General features: G+C 39.1%; 1 protein-coding gene across 3 annotated transcripts in view; it reads left to right on the top strand.

Annotated features, from left to right (window-relative positions):
* The window catches only part of DMD (dystrophin), a 2,676,723-nt gene that overhangs the window by 1,873,766 nt on the left and 775,751 nt on the right, over positions 1–27,206 (top strand). For all 3 annotated transcript variants that reach the window (XM_058291720.2, XM_023592525.3, XM_058291721.2), the window contains one exon: positions 10,796–10,960. In XM_058291720.2, the coding sequence (XP_058147703.1) occupies positions 10,796–10,960 (165 nt within the window). The remainder of the gene's footprint in view (positions 1–10,795; positions 10,961–27,206) is intronic.

Raw genomic sequence — 27,206 nt, 5'->3', positions numbered from 1 at the left:
TTGCTTACTGTCTTTAATTTCCAGACAAACAATACACACATATTTTATCATTTCTTCTTATTCTTTTCTGCTTCTAGAGGACTTCCCTATGCAGATATTTTATTTAGTTCTTTTATTATGGATTTATTTATATTTAACTCTTTAATTTCTCTATGATATTTTGTGTAAGTTATGAAGTCAAGACCTACTATCTGATTATTTTTAAAATAGAAATAAAAATATGTTTATCTTAATATTAAAACTTCTATACATTTGAAATAAACATTGGGAAATTGAAAGAATAAGGAAGATAATTTTGTGTGAAACTAGGGCAAGATTTGGTTAGATGCTGTATTAGTCAGCCAAAGGGGTGTTGATGCAAAATACCAGAAATCGGTTGGTTTTTATAAAGGGTATTTATTTGGTGTAGGAGCTTACAGATACTGGGCCATAAAGCATTAAGTTACTTCCTTTACCAAAGTCTTTTTCCATGTGTTGGAGCAAGATGGCTGCCAACGTCTGCATGGGCTCAGACCTTCTGGGTTCCTCTATTTCAGGGTCTTACTTCTCTCTGGGTTCAGGGTTCCTCTCTTCCTGGGGCTTGCTTCTCTTTCCCCTATGAGCTTACTTTCCGGGTCTCCACTTAAGGCTTCAGCATCAAACTCCAACATCAAAATTCCAACATTAAGAACCCTCTAACTCTGTCCTTTGCCATGCCTTTTATCTATGAGTCCCCACCCATGTGGGGCACAACACCCTACTGGCACAAGAGGTTTACCTAATTACTTAGTCAATTAATTTTATGAATCCAAAATAATCCTAGATGCCCAGAGGAAAAGATCAGTTTACAAATATAATCCAATATTTCTTTTTGGAATTCATCAATAATATCAAACTGCTACAGATGCTAAATTAACACATGAGGAAACTGAATATTTTTAAATTGTTTTGTGTCACCACAGGGTACATGATATATGATGGGTATGGTATGGTTTTATTATACTTAAAGAGGTGATTAGGAAAAATGATGGATTTTTTAACAAGTCAAGTTTTAGTGTCATTATATTTTTTAAGAATATAAAGTTGTAAATATAAAAGTAAATTATTTTAAGACACAAGGAAACCTATATGGGGAAGCGGACTTAGCCCAGTGGTTAGGGCGTCCGTCTACCACATGGGAGGTCTGCGGTACAAACCCCGGGCTTCCTTGACCCATGTGGAGCTGGCCCATGCGCAGTGCTGATGCACACAAGGAGTGCCGTGCCATGCAGGGGTGTCCTCCACGTAGGGGAGCCCCACGCTCAAGGAGTGTGCCCCATAAGGAGAGCCTCCCAGTGCGAAAGAAAGTGCAGCCTGCCTAAGAATGGTGCCGCCCACACGGAGAGCTAACACTACAAGAGGACGCAACAAAAAGAAACACAGAATCATGTGCCACTGACAACACCAGAAGTGGACAAAGAAGACCCAGCAAATAGACATAGAGAACAGACAACCGGGGCGGGGGAGTGGGAGGGAAGGGGAGAGAAATAAATAAATAAAATAAATCTTAAAAAAAAAAAAAAAAGAAACCGATATGGAACTTACATGTTATCATAAATTACTCATATCTGTTATCTTTTTTCCATGCACTATATTGCACAAGTCAGCGATTCCTAAAAACTATTTTGAGGGAATAAATAAAAGCACAAAATTATGTGTTAGGTCTCAATTTCCACTCTATCATTAAATCGATGATATTGTCATAGGAAAAAATAGGAGTATTTACAACTGATTGCTTTAGATAGGTTATCTCCTATTAGTGATTCATTATTAAAAGTAAACAATGTGGGGACAACCAGCAAGATGGTGGCAGGGTGAGATCCTCCAATAGTCAGCTCGTGCTACAGGGCAGTTCGTAATTACCCAGAGATATCTAAAGCACCTGTTTGGGGGCTCCAGGAGACCAGAAGAGCATCCTGTAACATCCTTGTAAGAACGGAAGGAGTCTGCAGAGAAGACTCATAAGTAGAGCGCTCCACGCCCCGGAGGCTGGTGCCCATCCTCCACTGGAGGCACAAGCCACCTTGGAAGCTGTTTCGTGGCTGGAATTGAAAACTCCACGGAGGCGGAGGAAGATACGGTTGGGCAACAACTTCAGCTGCTGATTAGTAAATTCTGCAGGCTAAAATATAATCCTAAGAACAGCTAAAATTTGAACATGTTCAAGACAGAAAAAGGCCAGTAGTCACCATTTTGACTCCACCCCCAGCATAAAGGGAAGCAGGGTCTACTGAACATCACAGTGAAGGGAGGGACAGGCTACGTTCCATCCAAATTGGATTGCAGCTCTAGCCTAAAATCCAGCCCCACCTCCAGCAAGGATGAAGCTGGGGGGCCTGCACCAGGCTTTCCAGGAAAATATAGGCCACACTGCAGAGGCCAGTGATCATCATACTCTGGCGGCACAAACCACCTCAGGAGCTGTTCTGTGGCTGGAGTTGGAAGCTCCATTTCCCAAAAACAGGGGAGGAAGACAAGATTGGCCACAGGCTTCAGTTACTGATTAGTAAATTCAGCTGGGTAAAGTATACCCCTACGAACACTAAAGTTTGATCCTGTCCAATTCGGAAATAAGCCAGTAGCTACCATTTTGACTCCTCCCCAAGCATGAGGGGAAGCCAGGCTTACTGAAAATCACAATGATGGTAGGGATAGGCTTCTTTCCACCCAGATCACACTGTGGCCTCAGCCTAGGCTTCAGCTCCACCTCTAGGAGGGAAGAAGCTGGCGTAACCTTCACCAGCTTCTCAAGGTAATTTCAGGTACATTTGGCCAGACAGACTGAATAGTCAGAAGCCTACTGGAGCACCTGCAGTCATCTTGGACCTGCACTGCATAGATTGCTACCCACACCTGCAGCTCCATCCCAGCCCCAGGCCGGAGAGGAAAGGGCATGAAGCTTCATCAGTTTCTCTGGGCAACTACAGCATAGGCCTGCACAACTTGGATTATTCCACATGGCTATAGCTTTGTCCCTACCCGGCAAAGGAGAAAGTTAGGAGAAGCTTCTTCAGTCCCTGGGGCAATGATAGCAGTTTGAGCCTCCACAGCTTATAGCACCAACTACATCCTTGGCTCCTACTGCATAACCAGCAACAGAGAAAGGGTAAGAAAGCCCTAAACTACAGAGAGAAACCCCACCCATAATAAATCACCTAGTAAGTCAGATGCCAAGACAGCAACAAAAAATTGCAAGAAACAGGAAGTTATGGCCCAGTTAAAGGAAAAAGATAAGCCTCCAGACGACATAAAGGAGTTGACACTACTAATAAATAGATGTTCAAACAAATCTCCTTAATTAATTCATTGAGATAACTAAAGAGATTAAGGATATTAAGAAGATATTGGATGAGCACAAAGAAGAATTTGAAAGCATACATAGAAAAATAGCAGATCTTATGGGAATGAAAGGTGCAAAAAATTAAATTAAAAATACAATGAAATCATATAACAGCAGATTTGAGGAGGCAGAAGAAAGGATCGGTAAGCTTGAAGAAATGGCTTCTGAAAGTGAACATACAAAAGAACAGATGAAGAAAAAAAATGGAAAAATTGAACAAAGGCTCAGGGAACTAAAGAAAAGCAAGAGACATGCAAACATACATGTCGTGCATGTCCCAGAAGGAGAAGAGAAGGAATACTTGAAGAAATAATGGTAGGAAACTTCCCAACCTACTGAAGGACATAGATTTCCATGTCCAAGAAGCACAACCTACTCCCATCCAAATAAATCCAAATATACCGACCCTGAGACATACTAATCAGAATGTCAAATGCCAAAGACAAAGAAAGAATTTTGAGAGAAGCAAAAGAAAAGCAATGCATAACACAAAAGGGACACCTAATAAGACTAAGTGCCGATTTCTCATCAGAAACCATGAGACAAGAAGACAGTGGTATGATATATTGAAGATACTACAATAGAAAAACTTCCTGCCAGGAATCTTACATCTGGCAAGATTATCTTTCAAAAATGAGGATGAGTTTAGAATATTCACAAATAAACAGGAATAGGCAGAGTTTGTAACCAAGAGATTGGCTTTGCAGGAAATACTAAAGGGTGTGGTGCAGTAAAAAGAATAGACAGGAGAGAGAAACTTGGAAGAGTCTAGAAATGAAGATGTTATCAGTAAAAGTAAAAGTCACAAAAAAGCAGTGAAAATAAAATATGACAGATAAAACCCAAAGGTCAAAGTGTGTGAAATAAGAACTGCCTTTACAGTAATAACATTGACTGTTGATGGATTAAACTCACCAATCAAAAAACACAGACTGGCGGATTGGAGATGAAAATATGAGCCACCAATATGCTATGTGCAAGAGACTCACCTTAGATTCAAGGATGCAAATCAATTGAAGGTAATAGACTGGAAAAAGATATTCCATGCATGCAGTAACCAAAAAAAAAGTTGAAATAGTTATACTTAGGTGAAATAGAATTTAAAAGACACTTCTGGCAGCGGACTTGGCCCAGTGGTTAGGACGTCCGTCTACCACATGGGAGGTCCGCGGTTCAAACCCTGGGCGTCCTTGACCCATGTGCAGCTGGCCCATGTGCAGTGCTGATGCGCACAAGGAGTTCCGTGCCACGCAGGGGTGTCCCCCGTGTAGGGGAGCCTCACGCGCAAGGAGTGCACCCCGTAAGGAGAGCCGCCCAGCGCGAAAGAAAGTGCAGCCTGCCCAGGAATGGCGCCGCACACACGGAGAGCTGATACAAGATGACCCAACAAAAAGAAACACAGATTCCCGTGCCGCTGACAACAATAGAAGCGGACAAAGAAGAAGACACAGCAAATAGACACAGAGAACAGACAACCGGGGTAGGGGGGGAAGGGGAGAGAAATAAATAAATAAATAAATCTTAAATAATAAAAGACACTACTAATGCACAATCTGAGGAGGAAGTCAGGAAAAAATTTCCATTTACAGTAGCAATGAAAGAATCATATATTTAGGAATAAACTTAACCAATAATGTAAAGCACTTGTATTCAGAAAACTACAATGCACTGTTAAAAGAAATTTAAGAAGACCTAAATAATTGGAAGAACATTCCATGCTCATGGATTGGAAGACTAATTATTGTTATGATGTCAATTCTACCCAAATTGATGTACAGATTCAATCCAGCATTTTAAAAATAAATGGACAACATGATTTTCAAATTTATTTTGAAGGGGAAGGGGTCCTGAATAGCCAGAACTTCTTACAAAGGAAAAGCAAAGTTGGAGGACTCTCACTTCCAGACTTTAAATCATATTGCCTAGCTACAGCAGTAAAAACAGCATGGTACCAGCATAATGACAGACACATAGACCAATGGAACCGAATTGATGGTTCAGAAACAGACCCTCACATCTATGGTCAAGTGATTTGAGACAAGCCTGTCAAACCCACCCAGCTCTGGTAGAATAGTCCATTCAACAAATGGTGCTTAGAGAACTGGATATCCATAGCCAAAAGAAAGAGGACCCCTATGTCACACCCTATACAAAAATTAACTCAAAATAGATTTTTTAAAAACCTAAATATAAAAGCAAGAACCATAAAGCTTCTAGAAGAAAATGTAGGAAAACATCTTCAAGACCTAGTGGTAGGTGGTGGATACTTAAAGGAGATAAAAGGAGAACTGGTACTTAGTGTATGTAGAAGTTTTAATTAACTTTAAAAGTGTGGAAATGTGTAGAGTTGATGGTAACACATTATAGTGAATAACAGCTGGTTTATAAATGGGAAAATGGCTGGAAAGGGTAATCTAGGGATGTAAATGTCAATTGAAAGAAAACTAGAGAATAATCTGGGAACTGAATAACACAGTAAACCCAGAGGTAGATGAGAATTGTGGTTGATGGTACAAATGCAAGAGTGTCCTTTGTGAGCTTGAGCAGATGTACGTCATTATTGCAAGGTGGTGGGAATATGGAGATGCATGGGAAAAATACAACTGGAGTGACCTGTGGACTGTGGTTAACGCCTTTTGCATCAATGCCAAAGATGTACTGTGCTGATAATCGGGGAGTATGAAAAAAGTGTGCCAAATGTATACTATGGACAATGGTTAGTGGTAATAGTCTGACTACTTTATCTCATAATCTTAATAAATGTTCCACCCGGGCATGATATATTGGTGAAGGGGTGTTGTATGGGAATTCTGCACATAAGCATGATTGTTTTGTAAGTTCACAACTTCTGTAATAAAAATATGTTTTAGAAAATAATAATAGAGTGGATTTGGGGGGAAAAATACCCCAAATGTAAGATATGGACTATAGTCAGTAGTAAGATTTTGACGATATTCTTTCATAATCTGTAACAAATGTCTCGCAACAATGCAAGGTGTTGGTGGTGGGCCACAGTACGATGTTATGCATGTTTACTTTGTAAGTTCACAACTTTTATTGTACACTTTTTGTTTATGTATGTTCATGTATAAATGATATATTAAAAAAAATAATAGGTTGGGTTGGGGGAAAAATACACCAAATGTAAGATACTTTGGTTAGTAGTAACATTTTGAAGATGCTCTTTCATCATTAGTTGAAAATGTCTCATAACAATCAAAGTATTAGTGGTGGGGTGAGTTATGAGAGCCTTGTATGATTTTTATGTTTGTTTTATAAGTTCACAACTATTATTATAAACTTATTATTTATGTATGTTTATGTATGTTTATGTATGAGTGATATACTTGAATAATTTTTAAAACATTGCAAAAAACAATATGAGATTACTTCAGCAATCTTCTGTGGTAAGAAAAGCTAATATTTTTACTTTTACAAATTAACTGATAAAATTTTGCAAAAGTAATACTTTTACGTTGTTAAAAAAAATTGAGAAGTACAGTAAAAAATCTCCCACATTATCCACCATCTCCACTTTCTTTGCCAAGCATTGACTTTCCGGAATTATTTTATGCAGGTACAAAAAGAACTCCCTTTATTTAAAAAAAATGACAGCTTGCTATGCATTCTGTTCTGCATCTTATTTCCTGTTTAATTAATACATTTTAAGACCTTCCCATCTCAAAAGAAAGAGTTCATCAATTTTTACATTGACCATATGTTCATTGTATGAATAATCCATAATTTATTTTATCAGTTCTCTATTGATGGACATTTAGTTGCTTTCCTTATGATGTGCCATCATAAACCCTCATACACGATCTTCTGAATATGCCATTGATATGCCTGTGAATATATTTACAAGATAAACTCCTAGATGTAGAGTATCTGCGTCAAATGCTACCTGCATTTGATAGATACTACAAAACTACCTTCAACTGGGAGTGGGGGTGGGGATGGGATGGCCCAATATACAGACAACATAAGCTGTGTGTAAGAGTCTGATTCCCCACAGCTTTGGCAGCACAGTCTATTTTCAGATTTGAGTTTTGAGCACAGTAAGATGAAGTTCTAATTTTTATTTCCCTCGCTCTGACCAAGGCTGAGCTTCTTTCCTTGTGTCTAAAATCCATCTGTATTTTCCTTTTTTTGTGACCTTTGTTCTTTTGTCTAATTTTCTGTTGGGGCATTGTCTTTTTTCTTATGAATTTGCAGAAGCTCTTTATATGTATAAGAAATATTTTTTTCCCAATCTGACATATGAGCTGCCAATATTTTTTCCCAATTTTTTATTTGTCTTTTGGCTTTCTTTATGATTTTCTTTTCCATGCATAACTTTCTCTGTGTGTGTGTGTGTGTATATATATATATATATATATATATATATATATATATAGAGAGAGAGAGAGAGAGAGAGAGAGAGAGAGAGAGAGAGAGAGTTCAATTTATGACTGTTTTGGGTTAAAGCTGTTTGTCATAGATTGTTCTCCCTTTATAAGCAGGAATATGTTGGGAGGATGAGAAAGAAATCAACAATCTTAGCTAAACATTATGTGGATTTCTATGCTTCCATCTGAAGCCTAAATGAAAGGTGAACTGCCTTGTACTCAGATAAAAATCAGTTCATGGCTCTATTTTAGAGATTTTAGGAAAATATGATAGCTATTATCTCCAGTAGCTTCAGATTTAGGGGCTCTTAGGTGCTGTTAGTTGAAGCTGCAGAATGCTCTTGACATATACCTGTGAGGAGAAAATGATCCAATAAAAATAAAAAAGTTCAGTTACCTTCTTTTAAATGCTAGGAAATTAAGCTGAGAACATTATTAGATTATATATTATATACATAGAATTACATGTGTGATCTCACCTATCACATATATAAAAACATAGTGCAGCACCACAGATGTAGTTCTGGGTTTGAACTCTCGAAACACCAATAGGCCTCCATTGAATACTGTGTTTATTTGGTTTTATAGCAAGAGACAAGGCAGGCAATGCAACAGATTCGGCATCATCGTTTCCTTCAGAGGCCCAGGAGCTACCCAAACACGTAGCTTCTTTTGCCCCCCTCACCATGCAGGCAAAGTCTGGAAGCCACAGCTTCTATATCCCATCGATCTTTTACAATATTTTCATCACACAGACCCAAGGTCTGTAGTCCAACTCACAGCTCCCCCAATCCAGATGCAGCTCCACAAAACAAAGAAGGCAGGCCCAATGTTCCCCACTTATCCTGACTTTAATGTTTCCAAAGAAACAGATCTGTGGAAGCCCAAGGTGCGTCCTAGGCAGACTTACATTAGCCTAGGCTGCATGTCAACCCTTTATCATACATACCTGTGTGCTTACACAATATGGATAAATATGTATACAGTACGTTTCAGTGTATGTATTATTTTCATGTAAGAGCTTATGTAAAATCCCTTCCCCTGTAAATTTATTGATGGACTGTTTTGTCCATGAATATTTTGTCTGTAAATGTTTCTCCTTTTCGCCCCACAACTCTTGGGTCCAATAAAAGAAGGTAATGTTAATCAATTAGTCCTTTAAAAAAGTATCTAAAACTATTATTCCACAATATGGGAACAATATGCACTAGTATATCCATATGTTTATCTAGTTTGTTTTTTAAATGTCCTCTATCGGTATACATAATATCAAAATAATATTAACATCTAATAGATGTCCATTATACTGTAACATGTTTATATTCCTATTACAATGTAGCATTATATTTATATTGTTAGAATATTATTACTAATATCACAAAGGGTTGACATTGTGGGTTCATATTCTTTATTTCTGTGTATCTGTTTTGTCCCTTGATAATCAGAAGAAAAGGACTTTATTCTAGCTTATCCTGACTTACTTACCACTAGAGCTTTGGCAATCATAGCTAACATTTAATGACTTTATTGTCATTTGCTATTAGGCAAAGTATTGCTTTAAGCTATTTTTCATGGATTTACTCTGTTTAATACCCACAATAACCCTATGAAGCCAGTACTGTCATTGTCCCTATTCTATAAAGGAGGCATTGATAAACTTGGTGAAAGTGGTAGGCAAGAGCTGGAACCTGGATTTAAAACTAAGCAGCCTAACGCTAGACTCCACAGTTTTTAACACCATATCATACTGCTTCCCAAGTTATTTAACCTTTCTCAATCACAGTGTCATTGTCTATGTACAAAATCAGGATAATAATAGTACTGGTTTTAGTTCACTAGGCTGCCAAAATGCAATAAACCAGAAATGGGTTGTCTTTTACAATGGGGATTTATTTGCTTGCAAGCTTAGAGTTCTGAGGACATGAAAATGTCCAAATCAAAGCATCATTTGACAATGCTTTCTATTGGAAGACTGGCTACTGGCGATTCTGGACTCCTCCATCACGTGGCAAGGCACATAGTGGCATCTGCTGGGCTCACCCTCCTCCCCTAGGCTTCCTTGCCTTCAGCTTCCAGCTTCCATGCTTTTCTCTGTCTTCATCTGACTTTCTCTTATAAAGGACTCTAATAAGAACATGAAGACCCACACTGGACCACCCCTTACTGAAGTAACCTAGTCAAAAGGCCCTACTTACTATAGATTGACACCCACAGGAAGAGATTAGTTTTAAGAACATGATCTTCTGGGGTCCATCCAACTTCAAACTGTCACAGTGCCTATATCAAAGTCTTGTTAGGTGGATAAAAGAAGGAAATAAATGTGAAACTTCCAAATACAATACTTGGCATATACTAAGGCTTTAATAAAAATAACCTATAATCACTGTTATAGTCTACTCTAATAAAAACTTTTTTTTCCTACTTTCCATCCTAATCATCTGCTTCTGTTTCACTTGGTCGTAACAGTGCTCACAAACTATAGCTCACAAAATTGCTTACCTCATCAGTTTTCCTTGTTTAGGCTTCACAGAAAAGAAAGTTAGAAGCAAATATATTGGAAGAAAATGGCTGCTATACATGTATAAATTATAGTTTGTTTTCAATTTTATGATGTTTTTTGAATACAACTATCACTCATTGGAGATTTAGGAGATCTGTGCTATATATTTGGAACTAATACTGAATAGCTTGGCTTATTCATTTTTATAACCACAGAGGCAGAATGTCTGGCATATTAATACACAATACACCATTTTGTTTAGCAAATGAGTGGATAAATGAAGAATGTAATTCTTTGCTTGCAATAGTTGAATGTGCATGTGTGTGGGCATGGGTTTTCAGTTCCCAAAATGTTAGTGAAGCTCAGAAATTTTAGAAAGGGGGTTAATGAATAGGTTTAGTACATGAATTAAATGATAACTTATAATATACATAAATAATCACTATCATGCTTTTAAAATACCAAGATCAGTAAGTGTCTATAACATGTTAGAAACCTTTTTAACAAACATTTTTTGGAAATGCTTCTTTAATTTGATTTTTCTTTCAGGTTTCTAGAGATTTGCCTGAGAAGCAAGAAGAAATTGAGGCTCACATAAAAGACCTTGGGCAATTTGAAGAGCAGTTAAATCATTTGCTTCTGTGGCTGTCTCCTATTAGAAATCAGTTGGAAATTTACAATCAACCAAGTCAAACTGGACCATTTGACATTAAGGTAAGGACTTTTTGCTTTACATATTGTTTTCTAAACTAATGACAAGACCACTGAACTAAGTTACTTATGCATTATCTTTATTATTACCATCATTATAGTTGTCGTTATGAAAATTATGATTATGATTATTTGGCTAGCATTTTCTGTTTCTTTCCCAGCTTTTACTAGCAAGAACATTTTCATTAAACTCATATCGCTAGAATGCCTTTATCGTGTTTGTTGCTATAATCCATTTTCCATCCCTTCTTTCATGGCACTTAATGCATATTTGCAGGCAACTTATCTAAAATTAAAGTCTTTTAGGAGATTAGGTACCTACAAAATAAAGTCTAAGTCCTTTAACAGACATGTGAAAGCCCTTCTCAGACCAGCTAGTTTTACCTTTCCATCTTCTTATATTCCAGTCACGCCAAATTATGTGGTATCATCAAATCCATGTGGTTCATGCCATGCTGGTCTTCTGGATTGTCCCTCTTCTTTAAATGGCTTTTTTCTTCTTTTTGGTGTGGTACATTTTTCTCCATCCTTCAAGACTGAATTCAGTGCCATTGCCGCTTCAAAGCCTTCTTCCGTGCCCCAAGTAGAGTTAAAATCCCTCTTAGAGTTTCTTCTTAACCTCTGTACCCATCTCCTTATAACCTTTGTCATGCTGATATGCACATCAGTTTTATACACCTGAGTACCACTATACACTGTTCTTTGAGAGTATCCTTTGTCTTTTTTCCCCTCCCCCACTCACTTCCCACTCTCCCATCCCCAGTCCAGGGCTCAGTATATGGTAGTTGTCAGCATATTTGAACCAATGAGCAAGGATCATGACCAGACCCTCATACTGGTGATGAGCATGGACCAGGTAAGCCTTGACAAACTGGCCAAGTGAGCGCCACCATCTATCCTTTCTGCACCCTGAACATTCATTGACTGTGCCCATCTTAAGGCCCTTCCCAGGCGTCAATCACAAGGACTTCTCCCAATATATTGCCCTGTTCTCTATCTCTTTAGTGCTCAGAAATATTAAGTAGCCAAATCGAATAAACCAATTTAATTGAAAGTACAACCTAGTAGTGAATGTAATGATGGGCAATTTCAGACTAAATAAGTAACAACTGAGACTAAAGTTTTCCTTTGAATTGAATTGACCCTGGTTGTTAAATTTACTTAATTTCTAGGTTTACAAAAAACTAACATTTTAATGTCCATGTAGTTGCTGTTTTGATAGAAGAGAGGGAAGGGATAGAAGGAAGGGTAAGAATCTGCCGGAGGAGAGAAAGTGAAAGTTTGAGAGACGTAGACTGGAGTGAAGATAAGGAGAGCAGGAGAAAGAGGTTTGCTACAACTAAAATGAGTTATATTTACAAAGTGTACTCCACTACTTTTACTTTACTTCTTCCTGACGTGTATATCTACTATTCTGATAGTAGCCCCCAAGAACAGACGGTATTGTAAAAGTCACTGGCAAACATCATTTCACTGGTACAAATCCCAGGTGGCTCTACCAGCAGCGTGGTCTTGCATTCCGATAGACTATCAAACCCATGAGCCCCAATAGGCTTCACCCAGCACCAGTTTCCTTAGCTTTAAGAAATGACCCAGGACAGGTAACCACACAGCACGCAGTCATGGCACAGCAGAGGTCTTGATGCCCAGGTGTGTCTTCAGAGGCCCCAGTCGCTCTGTGTTTGGCTCGTGAGTGGTCACCAGGGACAAGACTGGCAAAGCACAATGAACTCAGGGAAGCCATCAGCTCTGGGATCCCTTCAGGGTTCAACCTAACTACTGCTGTACATAAGCGCCCTCTGAGGTGTGCGACCAGCTCCTATTTTCCAGTGTAATGGAGTCTCATCAATACTGATCATCATCGCTCAGTAAGCCCTCTCACTGATGAAGTCCAGTACAAAACAACCTTAGCCAGATCCTCAATTATCTTGGAGATTGGATGTACTCTTAAAAATTCCTTGAGGCAGTAATGCACAGAGGACAGGCCCTAAACCCTTCCCTACCAAGCGCAAGTAAAAGCATATTCTTCTACTTTTGAAATACAGGTTTTGATTAAAATGTGCCCCCATCAAAATAATGGAAGGATATATTAAAGTCTACCTATCTCTGTGCATGGGCTATATTGAAGAGAAAAGATAGCCAAGTCCCCTGGCACAAACGGATGTTGTTGATTCAACCAAATCAACAAGTCAGTGCTCTCCAGAATGATTCTCCAATATTGAAAACCCGCATTAGGTCTTAGTATGACCATGGCCCCATAGGTGCCTGCCAAACAGGTCCCTGCTGTTTAGAGTGAAAGCCACACTCAGCTGTGTTAATCACTTTCCTTTATCAAAGCTACAAGTCTCGGCTCCCACTGCTGTGTGTCGTTTCAGAGAGTCATGATATTTGCCTCCTGCAGCTTGGTCTAAATCACTGAGGGGAGAGGCAGCTGCTTTATCCCTGGCAGAAAAACTCCTTGGCTTCTGTCCTCTATGCATATTCTGAGTTTTTCATCTCTGGAGTGCGGATTTCAAAAATACTCCTTTAGACTTTTTCTTCTGCTCATGGCTATATCCAAGGCAAACAAAGAAGACATAAAATCAGATATACGATGACTTAAGAGTTTCTTCCCATAATTCTGAGCCCCCCAGTTTGCAATCAGGTTATGGTGACCTGTGTGAGTTATTTACTAACTTACCTAGTTCTTTATCCCTCTTTGTTAAACTTCCATCTCTGTTCACTGTCTAATAAATGATTAAAATTGTGCAGAATTCTTGTGCTACAAGGCATATGATTTTTTTAATCTTTTTTGAAAGATACATAAATCACACAAAATGTTACAATAAAAAATATGAGATTCATATACCCCACTCCCCACACCCTCCACTCCTCCCTCATCGGCAACTTCTTTCATTAGTGAGGCACATTCATTGCATTCGATGAGTACATTTTGGAGCACTGCTACACAGCATGCATTATAGTTGTACTTTTAGTACCGCTGTAGCCCTCTGCCTAAAGAAATTTTGTTTCCAGAGAACGATGGGAAAATGAACTTTTCTCTGCTTAACTTTCATCTCCCAAAAACCAAACATAAAAGTTGTCAAACAGTTTTGAGGGCATGCTCTCCTTTTTAACACAGAGAAAGAAGCCACCTTCAAAAATTCTTAGGGGTGAATGAATGCAAAGAAAGTAGATGTACAGGCAACCAGACCCCTGCCTCCTTTTCCTAAATTGAAAGAAACTGCCTTTGTTTAGCCATAGTGGCCATGGCTACTTCTGAAAAAAAGGGCCTAGGGCCTGCCCATCCAGATCATTTGTTTTCTCTAGTCAATCCCTGAGCACCTGTTAGGAAAATATGTAATACCCTCTGTGAACGTCAGTTTTGCCGGCTTGGCACTTCATGCTTATTGATGAAATGCAGCTAGCTGTGTAATGAAACCCAAATAAAAAAAGCCTTAAGGGCTCTGTTCTAATACATTGTTTATGCTGGAGTGAAAATTGACTGCACATCACTTGGTTTGTGCAATTTACTCCAGAAATATTCTTATTCAGGAAATCCTGCAAATAGCAATATTCATCTTGAAAATCACCTCACAGAACCCTTAGCAAACTGAGAAACATAATCAATGAGATCGTGATGTAGAGGGTGAAAATTAGGCATAATCACAGCCTTTCCCCATCAGTCAGCTCACTGGAAGGCATGCCTTTGAATTTTGATTTTCAAATGTACTCTCAATTTAGACAAAAAATATGTAGATTTCAGATTTCAAAAATGATAATTGAATGCTAAGATCCAGGGACCAGTTAAAAGTTCCATAAAGGGTCTTATGATTTTAATCTTTAGTGAATGCTTTCAATAATGAGCCAGAGTTATACTATTTATCTGACATAAAACTGCCTAACTACTGCTTTCCCAACTTTCTGTTAAAATATGAGGTAGGGGGGAAATCACATCATTTTAAGTTAAGGCTTACTGGCTGAGATACTTTCATATTTATGACAGGGAGGGATTTTTCCTCTCCTCAAGAATGATTTTCCTTCTGTGGTCTATAAATACACACAGCAGGCTGTTCAGTTGGCTCATCCTTACCATGTAAGAACCATAATTACCCATAATGGCAAATCCACACTGAATACTACCAAAGGACAGATCATAATGGCTGAAAGTTAAAGGAACTGAAGACCAAAAACCTTCTCTGCATGTGTTCATATTGCTGTGGGTGTTCATGAAATTAGCTTTTCCTCACTGAGATAGATGCAAGGGAGAGAGGTTTATTGGATGTTAAAAACTCCCCTGAGGGAAGTGGATGTGGTTCAACTGATAGAGTGTCCGTCTACCATACGGTGGGTCCAGGGTTCAATCCCCAGGGCCTCCTGATCCATGTGGTGAGCTGGGCCAGGTGCAGTGCTGCCACGTACAAGGAGTGCACCCCACAAGGAGAGTCGTCCCATGTGAAAAAAAGCACAGCCCACCCAGGAGTGGCACTGCACACATGGAGAGCTGACGCAGCAAGATGACACAACAAAAAAAGAGACGCAGTTTCCCAGTGTTGCTGGATAATGCAAGCAGATACAGAAGAACACACAGTGAATGGACAAAGAGAGCAGGCAATGGGGGGGGTCAGGGAGAGGAGAGAAATAAATAAAATAAATATTTTAGAAAAACAAAACAAAACAAAACGCCCCTAAGTTGTGACTGGTTCTGGGCAGGAGTATAATTCTGAATCTGATAAACCTTTGGAGTGGAGCTTACAGAAATGTGTGAGTAATCCCACACTTCCATGGAATTAAGCATCCAAATTTTTCAATGACCACAGGATATCATAATGCTTCCTCTCCATTCCCATCCTTTCTACTTATTGTAAATATTGACATTTAAATCCAAAGCCATTGCATGATGATGGGGAGAGAAACAAAAGGCCCAAGTTTGCCTCCCAACTCTGACACTTACTGGTTTTATGACATCGCTTAACACACCCTTCTTAACCTGACTTTTCCTTAAAAATGAACACTTGAGTCAATTTCCCTGGGACTCTCTTTGGATTGTGGCAAAATTAAGGTGGGAACACACTTCATAAAGCAATAGAAAAAGAGGGTGAATGGGAGCTTTCCTGTTGTAGCAGGAATTTTGGTAAGAGCCCAGAAGAAGAAAAAGTAGGCTTGCAACACACCCCACTCTTTAAAAAGAGCGCAACACTTTACTACCAGACAACCACTCCAAAAACGATAGTGGATGATCATGAGACTTCTGTCACCCATCAACCCAACCTGCCTGGGTAAGGAGAGGACCAGATGCTCGAGAAGTTTCTTGAATTGAGAATTCCTAGGACCGAGAATTCCAAAAAGACTCACACATTGGTGACCTGCCGAAAAGAAACCACTATGGCTTTTACTGTTCCCCTTTCCGTAGGGGGAGGGGAGAAATGTACTTTTCCCTTCTCTCCTGCCAGGCTGAGGGAGAGGGCTCCATTCTGCTTATAAGACTCTGAAAATATTTTTGGAACACTGAGTATCCTCTTGCACATTTTAAAGTTGACATCTAGTTTTCCCCTGGCATATTGTAAATATTGACATTTAAAAAGTGTTATGTTACTCTTTTGAATGTATCCAGTGGAATCTAAATACCAGAGCCGTATGACATCTGCTATCATCCATAGGAAAAAATACATGACCAAGCTAAGGTTTAATAAGTAGAAGTTTTCTAGCATTCCTGTTTCTTCTTTAAATCATATTTCCACGGCACTTCCCCAAGGAATTGTATCCTAATGTGATATATATATGTATGCACTAAAGTCTTTTACTAAGCACTCTATCATACTTCTATATGATAAATATTTCTGTAGATTTAAATTCAATTTTTAAAAGCAATTTCCTGAGACTATAAGGCTGTAAATATATTTTAAAATTCTATAGCTTGAGTTATGTCTACAATTATTAATAACAAATATACCTAATAAACAAATAATTGAAATATATACAAATTTTAATAAGCAATTATTAAACATTTCAGTGGGCTTTCATTGGAAATGAATCTCTTAATGAGATAGATGGATGAGTGGTGGATGGTACCTTCATTAAAGTTGAAGAGGCTTTGTAAGCACCAATAATTTGCATTGTTCTTTGGTTTGGCATAAATATGTCTTGGGAACAATGCACAACCAGTATGGATGAGAGGAGGCAGGCCTTTATTTAGTGAAGTTGGAGAAGAACTGTCCTTAAAACAAAAAGTAGGAAGGATAATTGGAATGAGATATCTACCACAGAAGCACACACAGGCAAATCCTTCATAGAAGTTGAGGATCTAGAAACTGATCCCATGAAAACCATCCATGCCCACACATTCCTAAGAAAATCTTTGTGTTCTTCCAGAGACCCACAGGCTCCTGTCTGAAGACTGCCACTCAAAGAGAATTGGGCATTTTTTGAGCGGGGGAAAGGTCAACTCCGCTTCTGGCTGGGTGCTCGTTAAGCTGCCAAAACTCAGCCGAGTGATGTCACCACACACTGTACAATTCCTTACCCCAGCAATATTCTTTCACATTGTTGACTCCATCCGAGCTGACTAGTATCTAAAATCCCCAATTCTCTTTCACATGGGCTGCCTCTAGTTGACCTCTCCCCCACCCTGCTCAGTGTAGTCTCCTTTTTAGATTTAGAGGCAAGGCCATCAGACCCTTCCTTGGCCCTGCTCAAGCTTATCCACTGAGGTCCTTGAATCTTAGGCTCAATGTCTCGCATTTCCTAAACTAGTCCTGACCAAGGCAGAGAACACGCAAGAAAACCACTGCCACTGGGAGGTAGCATCAGGAATTAGCCTTGCTACCCTGTGCCCAGTTTCTGGTTCACCTCTGGTCATTTCCAGTGACCACGTTTCACTGAACCCAGTCCCCCCCATCCACTACCTGCTCACCTCAGCTCTGATTGTTCTTCCCCCTAAAGACCCTACTGCCCAGTCTCTCCCTCAAAAAATCAAACCTGTTTAATCTCAGACTACTTAACTGAACCCTCAGGAATTTTGCTAATTCTGTCTATCCACTTGATAGGAGGGATGGAGAGGAAGGGATCTTTGGGCTCTGGTTTTATGATACAATGTTTTACAGTTTCTCAAACTATTTTGTGAACTACAGATTTGATAGCTCTGCCATCTGTAACTTTATCTATGTTGTAGAAAAAAATTCTCAAATAGATGGAATCCTAAAACAGAGCCCCATAGTACCCCACTGGAAACATCCCTCTAATTTGAACTCAATTCAACCATCGAGTCCCTTGGTCTGCAACTGTTTAATCAGTTACTAAACTCTAATTGTTTTCTTTCTTACCCGGATCATGTTGCTCCCTTTTGCCCACAAGCATACATTTGGAGACTTTATAAAATGCATTGCTGAAATCCACATGAACTTTGTTTGCATATATCCCTGATCAACTTCTCTAGGTGGAGAAAGAGGATGAACGTAAATTTTCTCTTCAGCTAACAAACCATGTATTGATGAACTACAATGTCCTACTATGTTAAGGTGGTTCTTAGTCCCAAGTTGCTTGGAATTGAGCTGACGTATAAAAGCAGAAATATTTGCACTGCAGTATAATGAGTCCACTTATAGGATGCTGTGCTAGCCCAAGGAAATAACAGCCAAGCCAGGCAGGGTGTTGTTTAGAGCACAGCTACCAAAATGTGCTCTCTGAACTAGTAGCAGCGGCAGCAGCAGCAGCAACTGTCTGGATGCTTGTTGCAGTGCAAATGCTCCAGCCCCTCCCTAGACCTCCCATATCAGAATCTCTAAGGGGTGAAGTGCAGGCAGCTGTGATTTAGCCAGCCACCTCCAGAAGATACTTTTGCTTGCTAAAGTTTGAGAAGCCTTGTACCAGAGACAGCCTCCCCGAGGATATGATGCTTAAGCTGGATTTGTTCAAAGATGAGTAGAAACTAAGTGAAATGTGTGTGAAGGAAAGGAGAATGGATCCAGAGAGAAATAAAAAGTGATAAGAACAAAGATACTGAGATGATTAAATGGCATGAGATGTGGGGGGAAATGCAAGTTCAGTGTCACCGAAATGTTGTCCAGTTTGGGGGAGGCTTGGATGCCATTTTAAGGAGTTTACACACTACCTTTGTGAGAAGTGGGAACTGAGAGACAGGTGACTGGCAAACTCCCAGATGATGGATTGGCGGAGCACAGGACCAAAAGCAGGGAGAACAGTCAGGAGGCAATTGGGGCAGCTGAGGAACAACATGGACCTTGATTAGGACTTTGGTAGTAGCAACGAAGAGGAGGAGATAATTTCTAATTTAAAGGATCATTATTTTCAAATTGTTGCTGGGGATCCATTGATGAGTTATGAAATCAATTTAATACAAGAAATAAAATAGAATAAAATTATATAGGGTACAGCAGAATAAAACACCAGTGGTCAGATTGCATTGCATGTGGTTTGGACAAGTATTATTTTGTGAAAGTTGTTTTTGTTTAACAAGATAAATAATAGATAGATGATTATTAGATCAAAGAGAGATGAAATGTAAAATATATTTATTTTGTGGGAATCTATCAAAAACGTTTGAAATTCACTTATTCAAAATATTCATATTATGAAAACAACAGGCTTATAGGTTATGACTCCTGATGCTTACCATTTCCTTTTCTGTGTTCTCACAAATTTCCCTATCCCTTAGAATCACCCTTAACCTTATTGGTCTGTGTTTCAGATTTAACTTTTTCTGTGGTAAAATATGATTCTGCAATATATTTTTAAGTTAACCTCTTGAAGTAGCTTTATTTTATTCAGGAATACATTTTTACTTATGTCCCTAATTTTAAGAGAATCTGCACCATCCTTTAAAACAAATTGAAAGAATTAGTGCTATGTCAATGAGGTCATACTGAATTGATGATTGCAAAGTTGAAAGTAAATTCATCCTGCCATGACCAACTTTAGAACTCTACATAATTGTGTCTATCTATCTATCTACTATCTATCTATCTATCTATCTATCTATCTATCTATCTATCTATCTATCTATCTATCTATCTATCATCCATCTATCTATTTATTGAAGAAATAATACTTTCTTGTGGTACAAAATCTAAAAGCATAAAAGGGTATAAGTTCTTCCTTCCATCTCTAGAGTCTTTCACTGCCCAGTTTCTCTCCTCATAGGCTACCAAGGTTATAGTTTCTTGGGATGCCTTCCAGGGATAGGATATGTATATGTGGGTATATGTGTGTGTATATGTATTCTTTTCTACTCTTATCCACTATTTAAACACACAACACGAAACAAAAATGGTAGCATACTGTTTCTGCACATTGATTTTTTTCCACTTAATGATATATACTGACAATTATTTCCCATATTAGCCTTAAAGAGCGTGCTCATTCTTTTATATTTGCCTACTATTCTATTCTAAGGATATACCATGATTCATTTAACTGGCAATCTAATTAATGAACGTTGAACTTGTTTTCAATTTTTCCTCTTTCTACAATGTGACATTATATAACTTTGTATGCATGACCTTTCACACATTGCAAGAATATACATAGGATACTTTCCTTTTTTTTTAAAGATTTGTTTTATTTACTTCTCTCCCCTCCCCTCCCCCCGTTGTCTGCTCTCTGTGTCCATTCGCTGTGTGTTCATCTGTGTCTGCTTGTGTTCTTGTCATGTGGCACTGGGAAACTGTGTCCCTTTTTTTTTTTTCTGCATCAGCTTTCTGTGTGTGCAGTCCCACTCCTGGGCAGGCTGCACTTTTTTTGCAGGGGGCAGGTCTCCTTGCAGGGTATACTCCTTGCACGTGGGGCACCCCTACACAGGGAACACCCCTGCATGTCACGGCACTCCTTGTGCGCAGGCAGCAGTGCTCATGGGCCAGCTCACCACAGAGGGTCAGGAGGCCCTGGGTATCGAGCCCTGGACCCTCTGTATAGTAGACAGATGCTCTGTCCATTGAGCCACAACTGCTTCCCTAGGATACATTCTTAAAAGTAGAACGGCTAGGTCAAAATAGAATATGCATCTGACATTTTTTAGTAAATATTGCCAACTTGCTCCTCATTGTGCACTCTCATAAGCAATATGCACCCCACACCTTTGCCAACTCAGATCCTTTGAATCATAGAGGAATGGTCTTTGCCCTTTGTGGCCAACAATACTGGACAGAAACAACATAATGACTATGTATTATAGAATAAGTACAGAACTAGTTTTTCAAAAAAAATCATTGGCATCTAAATACTGGCTTTTATTTTCTTATCTTTCTAACAATGCCTAATAGCTGGGACCGGGTTTGTCTTTTCGAAGCACCTGTGTCAACAGACTCCCATTCTTTCAAAATTCCTCCTCAACTAAAGAGAGCTTGTGGCTTCCCTCTCGGTTACATTCTCTAGTCAAATCTGACACAAGGATTTGGGAGCTTAAAATTTTGTTCCCAACCTCATTCTTCCATTTGAAAATCTAAACTACACTTCTCCAAACTTCAGGACAATCCCAGTGGTTTGCCATTTGACTTGGCAGTTTTATTAGAATCCCGGGAGGTAATTTATCTAGATCATGAGATGTTAATTCTGAGCCTCTGTGGGTTTTTTTTTTTTAATCTCATCACCCATCTTGAGCATCAGTTCCCCATCACTGCCATTTGTTTTATTGTTTGCAGTTGAATATCATTGCTCTTGATAGGCAAGAAGTAAACTCAATAGGAATTTAAGAGTTCCCACTTCTTTTTTTCATTCATCAACATTATATCATCCTCTCCAAAAGCAGACCCACCCTTTCCTTGATCCAAATATACCTTAAAAATCCCTTTTGTTACTCTAAACTTCTTTATACTTTCTTGAAATTATGCTTTACTGCATACTAGAATTATACTTTTACTCCTAACAGGCTAGGTAACTGAGCAGTTAAAAGCAAGTTTAGATAATTATACTTGAGAGGAAATGATAGGAGAAAATTAGAAGCAATGTTATCATTGTTTTTTAAATGTACCTCAAAAGAAAGCACTACCCTGTGCATAGATGCCATCCCTTTCTGAGTGTGTTTGGAGGAGAAGGATGGGAACACTTCCAATCATTTTCAAACAACTTCTGTTTAAGTGGCTGAATGGACCACCTGGTTTAGTAAGTACATAGCCTAGCTGAGGGGGTGGCCTTGATTGGCAGACAGAAAACAGGGTATAAACAATGAAAGTTAAATGAGGAAGGTTTGAACCTGCAGTGTTACCGCCCTTGGTAGCAGTGGGTGTTGGTGGAAAACAGCAGGCTGGGATTTCAGGTACATTCAGAAGGGTTTTGCACTTGCAATTTGCAACGTTGCAAACAGTGCCAGTTTTCTAATTATAACTTAAAACAAAACCATACAGCAGGCTTTCTCACATGTTTGCTAAGTATTATCAGAAATCCTTAATACCACCATAAAATCATTTATGATATTAAGAACACGGGTTTGAAACTTGTCTTTACGAAGACTATTACCCATTTCCACAGATTCATGCTTCATTGTGAAATCTACCCATGATCTAAACACATGAACAGCATCAAAACAGTTCACTGGAGAAAGAGATAGTGATTCATTGAGAAGTTAACTAAGGAATTTTTCACGTTTACTCTTAAAGCTGTATCACTGAAAGACAAATGTTATATCCTTAAGATGAGTACAAAAGTGAAAATTTCAATGGCAATGGAGGGATACTGGTATGGGATACCAATGACAGATGATATATGACTGACAGGGAGCTGTACAGAACATATGTCCAGGGTGCATGGTAATGTTTGGATATACTCATAGTGGCAACAATTAAAAACCACAGTAGGGGGGGTACTGGGTTCCTGGCCAGTGGTGCTCTGTCGTGGTCCCTAGGGGAGCAGCGACAGTCTCCCAGGTACAGTGGTGGGGACCGGGAGGGAGTGAGGGTTCAACAGTGAGCCCCTGATACTAATGACTATGCTTGTGAGCTGATAAACCCAAAATAATAACAAGGCCTAGAGCAACTTTGTGCCTGGGAATTTCCTTCTGTCAGCCTTCATGTTACTCAAATGTGGCCAGTCTCGAAGCCAAACTCAGCATGTAAATGCAATGCCTTCCCCCCAGCGTGGGACATGACACCCGGGGATGAGCCTCCCTGGCAACGAGGGACCACTATCAACTACCAACTGATGATGCAACTGGAAAATGACCTTATACGGAAGGTTCAATGCGGATCAGCAGAATATCCATGTCTACATAAAATACCATGACTTTAAAATGCTGTTTGACCTAAAGTAAGGGGGAAATGGAAAGGAGAAATGAGTTTATATGGCTACGAGTTTCTAAAAAAGAGTCTGGAGGCTGGCAGAAGGTTTGCCCTCATGCACAACTGAGCAGAGTCAGAGAGACAGATAAAGCAGATACAACCCCCAGATATTGGTTCCTTTGAGGGCTAAAGAGACCCATGGGAGTTATGGTCATGGCCGATGGGGTTAACTACCAGGTCAGATGGCCCCTCTTTGGAAATGGTGTTTATGTGTGATGAATCTGGACTCAGATGGGATCTCCCTTCATAAGACTTTCATGCTAATGTGCTGGAGGTGCAGTTAATGTTGGGGTTTAAGATATATTTAGGGGATTTGAATCTCTGGACTGACAATGTGATAGCCAGATCCTGAGCCTCAACAGACTCCAGCACCTACAATCTGATTTATTGGACTTACCACACTCAGCTAAGATGGAGGTGAAGAAGGACAACCACCACACCATGGAGCCTAGAGTGATTACAACTGAAAATGGGAGGATTGCATCCAGCATCCAGGTGGAATCTGAGCCTCCTCTTGACATAAAGGTGCAATGGACACAACCAATCCAGTGTCCACATAGAAGAGGTGGCATTGGATTGGGAAAAGTGGACATAATGGACAAAGGGTATGGGGAAAGGCAGGAAGAGATGAGAGGTGGAGGCGTCTTCGGGACATGGAGCTGCCCTGGATGGTGCTTCAGAGGTAATCACCGGACATTGTAAATCCTCACAGGGCCTACATGATGGAATAGAGGAGAGTATGGGCCATGATGTGAACCAATGTATATGAGGTGCAGAGGTGCCCAAAGATGTACTTACCAAATCCAATGGATGTGTCATGATGATGGGAACGAGTGTTGTTGGGGGGGCGGAGAGGGGGGGTGGGGGGGTGGGGTTGAATGGGACCTCACATATATATTTTTAATGTAATATTATTACAAAGTCAATAAAAAATAAAAAAATTAAAAAAAAAAAAAGTGAAAATTTCTGGGGTTAATGCTTATCCAGTCTCGATTCTAATATACATGATATAGAGCAGCACTTCTCCAACTTTAATGTGTATGGAATCACCTAGGGAACTTGTTAAAATGCAGACTCTGATTCAGTAGGCCTGAGTGGGGCCTGAGATTCTTTATTTCTAACAAGTTGCCAGGTACTGCTGATGATGCTGGTCTGAGGAACTACACTTTGAGAATCACTGCCATGGATTCCTTTAGAAGTGAATAGTCATAAATGTAAATAATATGCAGGAGTTATATAGTCTTGATCAAATATTGATTCACACAGCCATAGCTTCTTTATTTTTTATCATTGAACTTCATAACCCTCCTCATCCTGGGTAGTGAGAAAAAAATATATTTCTGAATGAAGAATTTAACCATCTTTTTGTACAACAAGGTGGTTTCTCTTGGCTAAATGGCCGGTCTTTGAGATGTCCTTGTTCTCTCCCTGCTCATCTCCAAGATGGTAGCTGGGTGTACAAACGATGGCTATTACATGGCATATATGAAGTAAGATTGCCATGCAGACCTTTTTTTTTTTTGAGATTTATTTTTTATTTCTCTCCCCTTCCCTACCCCCCCACCAGTTGTTTGCCCTCTGTGTCCATTCACTCTGTGTTCTTCTGTGTCAGTTTGTATTCTTGTCTGTGGTACCCGGAATCTGTGTCTCTTTTTGTTGTGTCATCTTGCTGGGCCAGCTCTCTGTGTGTGTGGCGCCATTCCTGGACAGGCTGCACATTTTTAGCACTGGGCAGCTCTCCTTACGGGGTGCACTCCTTGTGTGGGGGGCTCCCCTATGACAGCACACTCCTTGCACGCATCAGCACTGTTCATGGGCCAGCTCACCAGAGGGGTCAGGAGGCCCTGTGTGTGAAACCTGGACCACCCATGTGGTAGGTGGATGCTCTATCTGTTGAGCCAAATCCACTTTCCATCCATGCAGACCTTTTACTCTCCTCTGACCCTCTGATTGGCAACAATGCCCCTTATCTGCCTGAGGAATGTTTACCCTACCAACTTCTTGGCTGTGAACTTGAACTTTCATCAGGAAATGCCATGCTCTGCTCATTAAACTATATTTGTTACAGAAGGAATGCTTAAATCTGTGAGTTACCACTGGAGAATACTTAAAATTCTAAATACATACTTACGATGCCTTTAAAAGCAATATGACTATCATTATGGGTAAGTATGACAGCCAAAAAGTTACAGCAACATATAAAACCACTCATTACACTTTTTCTTTCAGTGGATTTGGTATTTACAGATAGATTAGGTGCCATGGAGAAAACAAAAGCAAGCAAGACTATTGCCAAATCTTTGTGATTTTATTTTCTAAAGGGAAGGAAAAAAGAAATGCATGTAAAAATCATTTGACACTAAAAAGAATACTTTAAGAAATACTTATTATAAATAAAGCTCCTGTATGGTTCAATTGCCATCTCATAAACTTAGACCAATTTAAACTTTCACTTGTAGTATTTGAGAGTTTAAAAATATTTTACCAAAACAAGGGAAGCATATGTGGCTCAAGAAATTGAGCTCCCTCCTTCCACATGGGAGGTCCTGGATTCTGTTTCTGGTGGCTCCTGGAGAAGGTGAGCTGGTGTAATGGGCAAGCATGGCAAGCTGACACAACAAGATGATGCAACAAAGAAACACAAAAAAGAGAAACAATGAGAGACACGACAAAGCAGGGAGCTGGGGTGGCTCAAGCGATTGAGCACCTCTCTCCCACATGGGAGGTCCTAGGTACAGCTCCCAGTGCCTTCTAAAGAGAAGATGAGCAGACAAAGAGAAGATGAGAAGACACAGAGAGCAGACAGCAACCACCACCAAAGGGGGTGGGCGGGGATAAATATAAATAAATCTTTAAAAATATATTTTACCAAAACAATAGGTGAAAATAACCTAAAGATGAATATTTCTTAAAGAGATTCCATAGCATTCAGAAGATCAAGTTTTAAGGAGTATTTGAAATATTCAAATTCAGAATGAAGTCATATTTTATGAGCATGGAAATATATCACAAAGTTAAATGATTCTCTCTAATGAAAACATAACCAAACTTTGTGCACAAAGTTTCTACTTAAGAAATACCATGGTGATGTATTTCCTGTGGAGTATACTGTTAAGTATCTTGAGATTTCACTGATCACATTAATTTCTATGTCACTGAAGAGAGTAGATTATAAATCTAATTAACAAATACAATTCTTCCTTATCTATTATAAGGACACCTATCATGTATCATGTAACAGACAAAGTTTAGCTGATGTTAGTACTTTATTTTGTTAGCTGTACTAGACTTAGAAATAACCTTTGTCTTGCCAAACTTCCAAATTACATTTCTCCTTTTCCCATCTTTCTTCCCTTCATCCCTTCTAAATCTCTTTCGAAAGTAGTAGTAGTGTGATTAGATTTATTCATTTACATATTGGAATTATGTATATATTTTATGCCATATATAATATATAGAATTACATATTATAGAGGATACCAAACACTCAAATACTGCAATATATGTATGATATATATTTTGAAAAAAGACATGGAAGTTAGTACGTTATTACTCAATGTAAATGCATTTAACTTGTTCTGTAATTTCAAAAAATACACTTAAAAGTGGAATATCATTTCCAATATCTCGGCAAGTATAACTTTCAACTTCTGAACATTTTGCTGTCTCCTCTGGTCATCATGAATATTCATTAATTACTAAGCATACGAAAGCACAAAGAGTATAGTTAAGAAAAGCAGCCCCAATATTTAACTAGAACTATTTTAATGAAAGTTTTCATTTTAAAGTTAAAAAGTTCAAAATGCAATGACAATAATAATTAATTATAGTACGTGCTAGTCATTAAAATGAGATTAATGTTCCCGAAATTAATAATTCTGTTAAGTATTCAGAAGGCAAAATATGGAAGCATTGACAAGGGTGTGTAGGTTACAACTAAACTTCTTCTAACCGACCCATGAAATTTCAAAGCCATGTGTGCT

This window comes from Dasypus novemcinctus, chromosome X, assembly GCF_030445035.2.
Source record: "Dasypus novemcinctus isolate mDasNov1 chromosome X, mDasNov1.1.hap2, whole genome shotgun sequence".
Classification (NCBI taxonomy): Eukaryota; Metazoa; Chordata; class Mammalia; order Cingulata; family Dasypodidae; genus Dasypus; species Dasypus novemcinctus.
Note: the sequence above shows the minus strand (reverse complement) of the source record. Positions and strands in the feature narration are given on the sequence as shown.